This window comes from Ambystoma mexicanum, chromosome 4p (genome assembly GCF_040938575.1).
Source record: "Ambystoma mexicanum isolate Mex_15411 chromosome 4p, UKY_AmexF1_1, whole genome shotgun sequence".
In the NCBI taxonomy this organism is placed as follows: Eukaryota; Metazoa; Chordata; class Amphibia; order Caudata; family Ambystomatidae; genus Ambystoma; species Ambystoma mexicanum.
In genome coordinates, this window is record NC_090927.1 from 180,494,837 (window position 1) to 180,509,206 (window position 14,370).

The 14,370-nt window shown below is 41.9% G+C and overlaps 1 protein-coding gene across 4 annotated transcripts in view; it reads right to left on the reverse strand.

Moving 5' to 3' along the window:
• PTK2B (protein tyrosine kinase 2 beta) overlaps window positions 1-14,370 on the reverse strand; it is a 998,240-nt gene that overhangs the window by 93,804 nt on the left and 890,066 nt on the right. For 3 of the 4 annotated variants that reach the window (XM_069605649.1, XM_069605652.1, XM_069605648.1), the window contains one exon: window positions 6,261-6,307. In XM_069605649.1, the coding sequence (XP_069461750.1) occupies window positions 6,261-6,307 (47 nt within the window). The remainder of the gene's footprint in view (window positions 1-6,260; window positions 6,308-14,370) is intronic. The other variant, XM_069605651.1, reaches the window with a different exon arrangement.

Here is a 14,370-nt window from a genome sequence, read left to right on the forward strand (position 1 = left end):
TTTGTGTGTGTCTCCAGTGTTCCTGCTCGACAGCCTTACTTTAGATGTCGCTGGAGCATCCCCTGTATTTGTCTTTGGCAGAGGGGACGTAAGAGGAATGGGTGCGTCTGTGTTCATCCAGCCTTTTGGCTTTTGGAACTTTTGCAGGCTTATGGATGCCAGGAGTTGTCTCCAGAGCATTACCCGATGACGGCTCTATAGAGCTGGGGGCCGGTTGCGAGGATACAATCGACGTTTCCCCTATTTCTTTCTCCTTGTGGTCTTCTGTGTTAATGGTTGACTCACCCAATTTCTTTTCAACTGTATTGCGTAGACTGTCCATCTTTTGATTCAACACTCCTTTAATTTTTTTGGTTTGTGGAGCCTGCAGGCCTTACACCAAGAGTCGTCATGGTCCCTTGGTAGGCAGCTGTTGCACCTGCGGTGTGTATCCTTCCAAGGAAACTTACTATTACAGAGTGGGCAAAATTTAAAAGGAGTTTTCTCCATGGGGATGGCTGAGACCAAGCAAGCTAAATATTCTGTGTAAGTTTGCAATGGGGGTTAAAGGCATTCTCTAATTTTACAGAACATTTGAGAAATATTATCCGTACCCCACTCTCCCTACTGCATTGCCTTTTCACTGTGTCTCTCCTTTCGGCATTCGTTCGCTGCACCGCCGCCCTCGTCTCCGCTGTCGGATGTGGATTTCAGCATGATTAAGCATCGATTAGGCCGTGGAAATTGTTCAATCGATGGACACTCTACGTTTAGCATCCAACCTCGGAGCCAGAAAATAGCAGCCCGAGGACGCCGACGCATGAAGGGTCATGGGTGCCCGTACACATAGAGCAAGGGATAGTGTTACAAGTTGACCTTCATTTTTCGATTCCGAAAAATCAATATGTAATAGTGCGCTCCGACCACTAGATGGTGGCCTATGCAAAGCATGAGAATCAAAAGCCGATTCACAAGCTCCAGAAGTGGGAAAGTGGGTTGTAATGGTGCTTAATGTCCGGATGAGCAAGACATTTTGGAAGCATAAACCAACAAAAACAGAGGTCCTGATACTGGGTAACAGCTCCATCCTAGCATCCCCTCTCTGGGCTACTCCCTGTGGGTGGTTCCCTGCCTCATCCTCTATGCTGAAAAGCCATGGCATCTGCATGGATTCTGAGAATTCTAGGACACTCCAGATCAACTGTGCCAGAATAGCAGGTTTCAATCATTTGAGATCGCTGATAAACCTTCTTCTTTGTATCACATAGAACGTGGAATAATAGGCGGGAGTCAAAGGAAAGCCAGGAACTCGAGTTCAGAGCATTGGAAAGAGAAGCACGAGGGGGAAGACGAAAAAGAGTACAAACGGCAGAGTTCTAGATGGAACGTAGAGGGGCAAGACGATAAGCAGGGAGAGCATTATGAAGGGCAGAGCATTAACCAGTTCCAGAAAGAATGAGAGAAGAGACAAGAAGCTTAGTCTGTGTGTTTGTTTATTTATAATGCGCACCAAAACCGTAGGTAACTGGGTGGACATTCAAGAGAGAGCCTATTTTCCATATGTTGAAGAGCTGAAACTGATACGACTGGGTAGTAGCTGAGAAGTGGGAGGCAAAGGAAAGATTAGAGTAAAATATGACTCCCAAATTATGAGCTGAGTTGGAAAGAGAGATGCAAGAGGGGAAATAGATGAGTATGGGAAGAAGAGAATGTCAATCAAACACAAGCTGTCATTACCATGCCACAGTCCAGAATGGAGTGACCTATGTTAGGTTACATGGGAGTTGTTGAGTGCACTGAAACCACTATTAACAGGCTTACTTTAGCTAGAGAGAGCAGGTTCCAAGTAACCTCACACATCCATGCAAAACAGATAACAGCTACTGTGGGAAAGGAATGATTTTAAAGGCTCTCATGAATTGAAGATGACATTCTGACTAAAGTCTTTGAAACCCAATGGGAAGTGTTCTATAAAAGGGCGGCACAGACAGAAGAAATCTCCTTTGAATGGAACCACGAGCAGAAGCGAGGACCTGTAGTGTAGAGTACAGGAGAGGGTGTGCTTCTCTAACGTCTGTTGCAGAAACTGAGCTCCTCTGCTGCACCAAACTCTTTGGACCATACAAAGTGCTTTGACCTCCATTCTCTTCTCCAATGCCACCCAGTGGTGTGAGCTCAAAATAGGAGGGATATGTTAATGCTGGCAGATTTACAGAGGTAAACTCAGACACTGTTAGAGAAGTCTAGAATGCCCAATACCAAACAGCTATTAATTAACCTGATCCCTTTTTTTGAGAACTCAAGAATCTAAAAATACTTTTGAATATTTTCAAAATAAAAAATAACTTTGGTTAATGACCGTGCCATGCGAAGGTATGGCATTCACAAGAAGCCCCATGTTCCTGAACAATGGCGAAGGCTGTGGGCATGTTCACCCGGGTTTGCTCAGGGTATTGATATACCAAAACAACAAAACATTTCATATGTTTTAAAAGGGAGCTGATATATACATTACAAAGAACGGGGAGGGCAATTCCATTCCCTGCGGCACACGCTGCTCTAAAGGTCAGGTTCATGAATACATGGAGATCCTCTAAAACTACTCCAACACCTTTGCCCCACATCCCATGTCTGCTAGCCTGGATGCATGGAGGTCGTGGAAGACCACATCATCATGCCAACAGTACCTTCCTGCCCTGGCCCTTGAGGTGCAGCATCACGAGAACGCAGCCACAAGGATTCTGAGACATGCACATTTGAGAGAACATATCAACCACAGTTGCTTCCCACGAGGGATTCATAACAGCTTTAAATCTCTATGGCCAGCCCATCGCTCCCTTCCTGCCCTGGGACCCATGCTTATTAGCAATCTATGTGTATCTCATAGATGCCAGCCAAATACCTCCATTGAACTACCCCAATACTCCTTCCAGCGCTCCACTTCTGTCTCATACTCAATCTCAATGGGTCTTTCTCGGTTCAGGTAGCCGCCCTTTGGAAAGACCTCCCCACTGACCTCAGGCTTACCCTTCGCTTTGTTACATTTCCACAAAGACTGAAAACATGAACATTCTTACTTTATCCAAGTGCCAGGAAACTGGTAGGCAGTGAAAGAGCACTCTATAACTGCAGATTAACCTAACATAGCATGCACGTGGACAATTAGGTAAAAACAAAAGCCAGAAGAAATTGACACTGCGTAACTGGGGTTTGCTATAGAAAATGTGCTTACGCCCTTTAAATAGACCTAATGAAACCTGTACTAACATTTAAAATGTAATTTACATTTCATACTTATAAATTAAGAATTACTCAAAAACTGAAAACAAATTAAAATCCCTGGATTCTAAAAAGTTGCCAGGTAAGACCAATAATGAAAAAATAAAAGTAAAAATACACAGTAATTGTTCTTTGGTCATTCTCATCACTGGATGTCAGTTAATTTTACTTGTTTAGGGGCTGAATTAGAGTAATGGATAATGGTAGTTAAAGTATAAGAAAAAACATTTTAAACTCTATGTGGACAAAATGCTGCCTCTTTTACAGATGACATATGTACAATTTGAAAGCCTTGCAATTTGCTTAACCTTATTTGAAAATAGAACAGTCATGACAAGGTTGCCTACATCAATTGAAAACAATAACTGCAAAAATATGGATAAAAACACAAAGAAAAAAGGGGATACGTATAGAACAGTTAGAGAAAGATTTTAACTTTATACATACCAAGAAAAAATGAAAATAGCAGCAGTGGTGCTAATATAAAGCCAAGAGAATTATCTATAAATATAAAATGTTTATGTAAGTTTCTGTACTCAGCTGATGCAATTTATCAGTGCTAGGTTGCCCTATGCTGACAAAATGACAAAGGGCACCTCTGTGTGCCCTTCCAATTCAACAACAGCTGTCATTTTAATAAACAGAATGAGCATGGTTCTATGCGGTCACATTCACCTTCACCTTCCACTATCGCAAACATTCGGAATAATTTCAAGTTACTTCTTTGCACCCCCACCTCTCTTCATACAGGGCACGGCGGTTCCAGTTCAATTAATAGTTAATTACTGACTCAACGTATCGGTCTCTAAAGAGCGAAATGTTGTAGGACGAATGTCTCCTCACGGGCTGAAAATGAAAGTAGGTGTTGTAATATTTGCTACTTTGCAATCTTATGCCTTCACACAGACTCTGCACTGAAACACAGTAGACAATTATGCATCTACAAAGACACATCATAAAGGCCTGTGTAATTGATGGAACTTAGATACAGTTCTTATACCGCACATGCCTCTCATTCCATCTGATACAAATATGCCTTTCAAATGCAAAAGACGGTCACCTATATATTTAGCCTTTTTAATTGCCAATATTATGTCACAGGGACCTATTCGCCCTTCCTAGAAGAGATTGCTGGTAATTCCGATATTTAAGAAGGGGGACGGAAGTGACCCTATGAATTATCGACCGATATTGATCTTTAAAATATGCTAGAACGGCGTATGTTACGCCGGGAACGGCTAGTGTAATATAAATGTAGTACATTTATTTCAAGTAATCAACATGTCCCCTGACCCCCTGCTTGGAGCCCCTTGGCCCATGCAATCAGACAGAACTACTCAAATAATAGCAGCTTTAAGAACTTAAGGGAGTAAAACAGTGGGGCTCATTTTCCAAGTCCCCAGAGTGTAAATAAGGGTGCTAAAGACAGACGTAAAGATGTTTTGCCAGTCTTCGCGCCTTCATACCAACTCCAGGGCATTTTGGTGTGGGTTTTTGCAGGTGGAGGTGGTGATGGAACGGGAGTTACGTTTCCGGCTCCTTTTCCCCTCTGACTTCAAAAACCACTTGGTTTTACGCCATAATCAATGGATTCCTATGGAATCTGCCTGCTTTTTACACCAGCAAAAATCAGGAAGATTCCGTAGAAAGCCATTGCAAATGCTGCGTACAGGGCAGGCAACATTTACTCATTTTGCATAGCAGAGTGCAAATGGGAACTATAAAGAGGCTTTTGCCACCATTTAACACCTCTTTTTTGCACAACGCAGTGCAAATGACAAGAATTGTCCAGAGGGAACCTGTTTGCAAGCAATTGCAAATGCAAGCAGTGCTCTCTGGAAAATGTATGCAAAACTACAAAGTGAGAGCCATTGTGTTTTGTGAGTCAAGGGCGGCAAGTGAACCTTCGTAAGAATTTATTTCAACAGCCAACACAAATTGCAAGTTTGGATGCCTTTTGATGGACTAATCAAACATATTATGCAAAGATGGGACAATGACTTCGCTTTCAAAGTCTGATGGACTTCTTCATCAGATGGGGCATTGACAGAACAAAACGAGCAGCAAAAGGACACACTGCTGGACGTTTCCTTCATCTTTGAATCCTTTGGCTGCAGAAAGAGCATGCATTGAATGCAGCCCTCCGACACCCACCTTATTTAAAGAGCTATTCTTTAAACACCCTCTGATGAAGACGTCCCAGCATAAGATTTGTAGATAGTCCGCTGAAAGGTATCAGAACTTTGCTTGATTTTGGAACTGGACTAACACTGCGCCAGATCTTCCGTTGCACATTTGCAAAGTCTGATGATACAGAGGCTCAGAATTATGAATTTTCATGCACCAGGATACACATTTTATATCAAATTCAGTGTGAATTAACCTACATTTATCAAATGGGGAGCCCAGAGTCCAATTAACTTTTTGAATAATTTAGAAAGAGTTTTGCATTAGCTTGAATGTGCATCTGTTTTGTGCACCAAATTAGTTTGATGTTGCAGGAAATTTGTTGCATTGCATGCTCAAACGCCATAGTTAGGTATCCTGATGCCCACAGTCATTTTCCACCATTAACATATTATGCTATTGCCCTCCTGTTGTTATATTATTAAGGGCTTGGCAGGGTCATGCAGAGATCTATCGTTGGAATGTAGAATTCATGTGGCAACAGTAGGGTATTGATAGCTCTGCAGAACAGCACACGTCAAAGAAGACAGGCTGTTGCAGAAATGTGACGTCAGGACAACAAACAATGGCCTCTGTCGCTGGTGCAGTAACCAGTTGGAAGCAAATCTAGAAACCCCAAATCGTGGTTGGCCGGTGTGCTGCAAACCTCTCAACCGGGAGAGGGCTCATTGGCCAGAGAATGCTTCCTGCAACTTGCACGAGCCTTTGACCGCGTGCATCCTGGCAACTGGGTGACAGTGTTGAGTATCGGAGTACAGGCAAGGAGGGTTCATAGGGACATAGCAGGAGGATACGGTAAAATGTTTTCTACCCACCTGCGCTGCTGATCTTTTCGGCTTCTGAGGCGGTCCTGTAAATTCTGCTGAACAAGAAAATGAACAATATTTGAAATGTGTCCTTTGTAATATCGCTTGTATTTATTTATTTAGTTCACATTGTTACAGTTTTATATAAACTTTTCACAACCAAAAACAGATCAAACCATTACCAAATCAATAAAAGCCCCACCGCTCTGTAAGACATGTGGACTTCTGTGGAGTGAGCACACATTGCCCAGTAAACAAATAGGACATTAATCTCAAACCCGGGCATTGCTTGGCCGATATTGGGAACATGCCCACCCTTAATGAGATCAGTACAAACTGAAGACAAAACGGAGAAAATGTCATTAACTTTGTTCCACATCTTATTCAGATAAATTACACAGCCTTCAATGTTCCCACTAATTTATAGTGCCCAGACCTCTTGCCTAGTTCGTACAGGAAGGTTTGCAGATAATAAGGCTGATCTTTGAAATGACTTAAGGGACTCACATTGTGTCAACATATGTTGACAGTTTCCAAGGTATCAACCCCACGCAGATGACACACCCTGTCCTCCCTCAAGAGGCGACGCCATATTCCCTCAAGTTCCCGTGTTCTAACAACGCAGAGTTTTAGCTTAATGCAGTCTCATACTAAAGCATTGCTGATAAAGCATTGCATATAATTAGGGAGACATTCCCTTCGGCTGGATATTTATTTATTTATATGTTTATATAGCACCGGAGCGCACAGGCATCAGGGCGTGTAATGGACAATCAGTCCCCTGTTCATGCGATGCTAAATTGACAGCAAGCATAATTTTCGTTTTTGACTCAAACAGATTATTGTTCAGGTCAACTGTATACGCTGGCATCCTATGTAATCACTGGCTTGCAATAGCCATGATCGTTGCAACATGACTGTTCGGCATAAGCCTAGCTCTTGTCCTCATAGCCTTGCAGATGTGACCCTGAAGTGTGTTAATAGGGGCTCGGACTAATTTCCAATATTTTATAAGGCAGCTAAGTTGTAACTTCTGCAAAATGGGCAAGATATGAAACTCAACATGGATCATTTCCAAGGATGCCCAGGTGGGTAGCCTCAGCCTAAGATAAAATTAATATAGCTTTTAAGATTAGTATTAAAACATGCTGCCATGCTAACGAACGGCTATTAAAGCGCAAAGACCCCCATTAGCTGATGGAAAACCCGACCCACTGAATTTCCTACAAGAAAGGACGTTGAGTTTTAGAGCGGCTTTAAAGACCTACCTGTTCAAGTAAATCTGATGATTGTGGCTTTTGTTCAATTCCTGTAGTGTCAGTCTCTATTAGGTCGATGTTCTCCTCTATCATATGTACCACCTGCGCCAGGACTCGATTAAGTTCGTTGTGTGCTTGATATAAATCCCTCAACTCAACTCTACGTTCTCCCCAACATTAGGGCCATTTTGAGGTATGCAAATGAGTCTCCAACCTAGGTTCTGGAAGTTATGTCCTGAATCTAATGTGAACATTGCCAAACTCAGATTGACCAAAGTGCCACTGTAATGAGGAGATGCCTCTATTGGCTTCCCTAGCACATATTCTGACCCATATTTCCATCGGCACCGAGGCCTGGCCATGCTGTTAGGTGTCATTCTGAATGCTTCAATGCTAGGCTTCGATAGCCATTAGTTTCCAAGTGCTTGAATTAAGTACCTTTGAAAAAAAGGTTGATGACCAAAACACCTGAACATTTAAAAAAAACAGGGCCTACGGGTCTGCTACAGATTATGCTCTGCTTAGCACGTACGACTCCCCGAGGTAGAGCCTCAGAAGTTTACTTAAACATGTTTGTGGTGTTTGCGTTTTCATTGAACAGTTCTCTTGCTTCCTCCACTCTCTTAAGCCAGAACTCTGATCGCTTGCAAATCAAACTCCTACTTTGCCTTTTGTGTTATTCTCAGACTTAAACTACCATTGACTCTGGCAATAGTTTTGTCTTTTGTTCAGTCATGGGACAGACATTTGCCAGACACTGCCATAATGGTACTACCTGCCCATAAGATGGCAAGCTTGAAAATGATGTGAGCACCTTGGCATTTAATGACAACTCCTGGTAAATGCTTATCTAATACCTATTCACAAGCCAAATCTGAAGGCATTTCTAGAGCTCGTTTCTAAAAGGACGTCAGTGCAAGGAAAAGATGTGAGGACATATATAAATATATGTTATGAATCAAGTGGCTGAAGGCAGGGATGTCGATTCACCAAAAAGCCAGGGTTAGTGGAAGTGACATCACAGACATGATGACATCACAAGAAGTGATGCCACTTAACCTTTGAGCCAGATGGCATCAGTTTCCCCTGGTGACATTACCGGAAGTGACTTTTGGGTGTAAAATAAATAACATATTTCGGGTGTTTACATAAATGCAAACATTTTAAAATACCAAATACGTACTGAAGAAGGCAAGACTATTTTAGATACCAACCACCTTTTAACATGGGTGCTGCCTTCATATGCCCTGGATATGGTCATGATATGATAGGGTGAGACCCAATTGTACAACAAAGCCCGAGGCGATATTGGTTCCACCATTTGGATTCTATGTGAAGATGTGCATATATCTTCAAGCAGTAATTATGAAAAAGCATTGAGCAATTGTGGGGAGTGGTGTGACCTGATTCTTGGTGAAATGGACTCAAACAAACTTACATTGATGGAAAGCCCGGTGAAGATGTACAACAAAATGAAAATTGTAAAATGGGGAAAGATATACAGAGAATGTCATTGTATAATCTACATAGGGAGCAAACCACACACCTGAGGAAATATAAGGGGATACAATCCTCCGTGATGAGATTCCCAGGGCCGAAATATTGTTACATTTATATGCGCTTTCGTCTTAACTTACTACGCTCCCTGCAAAGGTGGCGCCCCATAAGAGGGATCCCTTCACTAGAAAGACATCGTCAGCTCTGTAAAAAGCTGGGGAAGGCAGAAATACTAAAACATTGGCTTATGGGCAGTAGCGCAACACTAGGGCAGAGGAAAGTGTGGTTGGGAAAGTTCATAAGGTGATAAGAAGATTTAAGCAGTGAAGTAACGTGGGTTAGGTTCTTGTATGGATACTCTATCTCAATGACCATTGCTTTAGTGAATATTTGAATAGTGAAACAAAACATTTTGAGGGAAAAATGTTTTTCTCGATTAGTCCAATATAATAAAGTAGGGAAGGGAGTAATTTATCAGACAGGTGGAAATTGTAATATGGGGGGTTCAAAAGGGAGGCCCTGATGGGTATATAGTATACAGTATTGTGTTGAATTAATGAACGTCTGTAATGTTTCTTTTCGAATGTTGTGTCTGAAGTAATTTATTTCCTCACGTGTGTGAAATATAAGCACCCCCTTCTGTTTGCCCTCTAGTGCATGTTGACGGCATGTTGTTAGCTGAGGTTTTGGTAATGCCAGATAAATGGTGTTTACTGTAATGTTCCCATTGCTTTCCAGATTGACTCTGTACTTTATTGCTTGATCGTATGGATGTTTCCATTTCAACGTGTTCATTACTGAATTGTGAATTGCAGTCTTGATCCCTACATTTGTGGAGGTAATTCACTTTGTTATTTGGAGACTTGATTTTATGTGCAGTGGTATTGAAGCCAGTGTGATTTCTGGATATAACAGAGCATGTGGTCTCTTGTATTGGTTTTGTCTTACTTAGGTGTGGCGATACTCTAGCGGACTGTGACGCTTTGTTGAAGTATTGATTTTTCATTTGGAGGGAAACCAGCAAATTTGTCATCTTGTGACGTGCTTTGAAGTTTCACCATTTAAAGGTAAATCTGCGGGTGCCCTTTGGGACCCTTGTGAGTGTGGCATAATCCCTGTGCCATGCCTCCATTTACATTTTGTAGTACTTCCTTCCCTCTTTGGAACTCATTAGGTTTCTCCTTTCCTTTATTTTTACAGGCTTGGAGGTTGTTTTCCTTTTACCCTCTTGGGTGCCTGAATCTACCCTTTCAACACGGTGTGGAAGAGATTAGTGGATGCTTTTAAATTTATCCCCTGAAGAATGTTCGCCTGAACTGGGCAGTTAAGAACAGAAACATGTTGGGATGCTTGTTGTTTTAGTGACACATTGAGATTTTTTTTGTGTGTTATGTGATATCTTCTGTGTCGTATAAATAAGTTATCTGATGTTTTATATTTGTTTTATATTTGTTTTTTAATGTTTAGTACACTGTGTTAGGTGAGGGTAGTGTTTTTTGTTTAAATTCAGTTTGAATTATTTGAATAATAAACTTGTTATACATTTGTGTAAATCAGTTATAGCAGACGGTCCATTTTTTCAGGACTAGTGATGCTGGAAAACCTTATAGAGTTCCTGTGTGAGGGGGTTGGAGGCAAGTAAACAACACGTATCATCTTGCTCTTCATTGTATTACATATATCTATATCCCCGTTGGTGGAGTAGGATGTTTTCATGTTAATAGGGATTCTTTATACCTATTTAAACATATGAAGTAATTTATTGCCATTTGTAAAGAACTAAGATTTTTCAAGCAGATGATTAAAAATGTATTGAAGTGTTTAATAAACTATAAACACACACAGAAATAGGCTGAGGCACTGCCATAGATATACCACTTCAGAATTGAATTGTATGTCAGTTACTTCCATAGTATATCAATTATAGCTGCATGTCAGGTATTGTCATTATATTAAAAGCAGATCCCCTTCACTGCCAACTGCTGCGATAATACAGTATCCAAAAATCCAAGTCCCTATCAGTGCACAGGAGCATTCATGCTTTAATTAATGATAATGATTTGTTATTCATATAGCGCTTTCACCAAAGTGCTGTACACAGCACATATTTGCATCAAGTTATCATTCCAGTACTCATTTATCAACCTCAGAAGAATTAAAGGCTGACTTGTGTTTCCAAGGATTCGAACCTGTGACCTGTAGATCACACACAGATGGCAGCAGCATGTGCTGAACCCGCTGAGCTATCTTACCACTTTCTATTAAAAATGCAATGGCACCATAAGAAAGCATGTCAAAACTGGCTGTACAATGTAGGCCAGACACATATTAACACTTAACATGTTTGCAGTAGATGATGCATAGCTGCCCAGAAAAATATACAATGCCACAATACGGACTGGCTGCATCCAAATGCCAGTCTAGCCATGTAATTACACTTATCATTATTGCTTTATCAGAGATGTCAAGTACAAAATGCCAAGCCACAGTTAGAAATAGCTAGTCTAGATGCAGCAAAATGCTAGTCTAGACAGGTAATAACACTTATCATGTTTACTTTATCATAGTTGCCCTGTAAAAATGCCATTTCACATTAAGAAATTACTAGACTCGCTGTACCAAAATGCAAGCCCAGCCATTAATATCACATATCATGCCTGCTTTATCATGGATGCCCATTACGTGATTGCCCACCCCTCTCCTGGCCAACCTTCCTGATACATCCCCTCTCCCTCCCACTCTCGTCCTCCAACCCCAAAATCAGCCCCATGGCCCAGCATTACCTCCACGTCCCTCTTCCTCATCCTAGTACTTATGCACGAGGCAAGGTGCTTCATAGGAAAGTACTGGGATGAAGAAGAATAATGGTAAGAGTAATGAAGATTACTGGTAAGTAATCTAGGCATTAAACACAAGCACACACATTCACACACCATTCACATGCTTATTTACACTGCACCCATCCACCATTCACTCACACACCCAGCTACCAATACATCATGCACTCACTCACACATTACATAATATACATACACACACACGCACACGTCCCTTTCATGTACACACACACACACACACACACACACACACACATTTACAAAAAAACATTTTCTTACCTTTTCCTGAATCCGTTGCTGCTCCGAGGAACTCCTCTGCAGGCAGGCATCTCTGGCTCCCATGCTTCACGCACGCAAGGAACCAGCTCTGGTTCCAGTCATGCACAGAGCAGGGGAGCCAGAGCCTTCCACGTCCTGTGAGGGGGGCGGGTAGTGGATAAAGGTTCTTTTTTTAAGTCATTCCCATTACGGAAAACTATTTTCTGAAGTCAGACTGACTTAAAAAGGAAATGACTGTAAAGAGCCCTCTTTACTTTCAGTTTCTCTCTGCCTCTGCAACTCTTAACCAGGGGTCACAGATGCAGAGCCAGGGGTCGTACAGGAGTTGCCAGGGGTAGAGGTTGGGACCCCTGGTGACCCCCATTTGACGTCCAAGGCTGAAGGCACACTATTTAAGACATTTGTATTTCTCTGGGAGCTGCATATAAGATTGAAGTTACAGCACGATGGTGCTAGCTCAAAGAGAACCTAGGAGAATGTGTCTTGGGTGGTGCATCGGTGTAGAAGTAAGTCTCTGATATGGAGGGGTCATTGTAATTGACATAAACTTTATTCAAAGTGCTAAATGAAAAGAAAACCATTTCTTGCCATAACTCTAATGTTTTGACATATAACAACATAAGAATATTGGCATCGCAGGACCAAACAGTCAAATTGTTGAATCCCGAACAGCAATGTAATTGCCTAAATAACATAAAGACATAATAGTTGGCCATATTCGAGTGGATTGATATGCACAAGAAATAAATGGAGCATTTGGTATTCATCTTGTAACAATATTTTGTTGGGGAAATTAACATTGTGACAGCACATTGATTTTGGCACACCCACTGTATTCTGTCGCTTCTTGCCAGGCAGGGGTTAGCCGGGCTGTGCCGCTATCTGCAGCTGTCTGGAACATCCCAACCACAAGCACATATTACTTTTTTCAGCCATAGCGCCCATACATAGCTGGTTATACCCCACTTCTCCTTTCACTCAACTTCTTAAGGACAACTTCCTGGTATACTCCCCTGCCAAGAATCCTTCAGTAGATTCTTTAAATCCCCTGGTATACTCGCCTGCCATGTATCTTTCAAAATGTCTTCTCCTTTCATATACTTTAAATGGATTTCCTGGTGTACTCCCCTGCCAGGAATCCCCTTCTGGGTTTTGTAGATCCCCTGGTATAGTCTCCTGCCAGGTAACGTTCCCCCAAAAGCTCACTGCCTGATGCATTTTGTTTATCAGGACTTCTTTCAATGTTCTCTCTGTCTTTCAGTATAGCACAGTTGTATTCCTGCACTGTCTATACTTAACTGGCTTTAGATTCTACTTGTTCCAACTTTCCCCATATTGACATCTCATATATGGATACTTGTTCAAGTTCTGTCTTTTAACTTCTTCACCAGCATCCATTTGTGTGTGGCAATACTTGCTCCAACTTTCCCAATATTGACATCTCATATAAGGAGACTTGTGCACATTTTGTCTTTCAACTTCTTCATTAACATAAATGATATGGCATTTATAACATGCTTGTACACAAGTGTTTCTAGGCGCAATATCTGCTTCTTGATTGTTCATATGCCTGTCGGTACGTCCCGGGTTACCACCATCACTGGGCAGAATCACTGGTGTCTGATAGTGTTTCCAAACTGTGGCACGTTGCTGCGAATTCTTCACTCTGGGATAGTGTCTCCTGCTGTGAGACCCTCTTTCAGCTCTCCTGCCGGCTCCGCATTCACTTGGCGGTGAAACTTCTGCTGTTTGGCACGGTTGCATCCTTGATAGCTTCGCTGATGCTGCCGGCTCCTCAGTGGCTCTCCTGCGGGGCCTGCTGTGTTTCCCTGAGTCTTTCCACTGTGGTAGGTAATGCTTACAAGCGGCAGCTTGAAAGCACCTGCCTTGTTTAGCACGGTTTGTTCCCGTGCATCTGCCTTCAGCTGTGGTACTGCTTCCTGCTTCGCCCGCTTCGCTTCTTCTCTTCTTTGACTTCCAGATGAAGGCATAAGCCATTTTTAAATGTCCTGCGCAACTGAGCTTCATTGTAACAACTAGTCTGCGTGTTTAGCTTGGCGTTTCTTTCAATTCAATCATGCCTTGAAGCACTTGTGTGTAGGCGCGTTATAAATGCCATATCATATCATATCCATATTAACTGCTTCTTCCTCTACCTCGTCGCAGTATTTGAGGCATTATGCGAGTTGGAGTCCACAGGCTTTTTAGGTCTTTCAAAATAATATTGTTTAGGATTTTTGTTTAGAA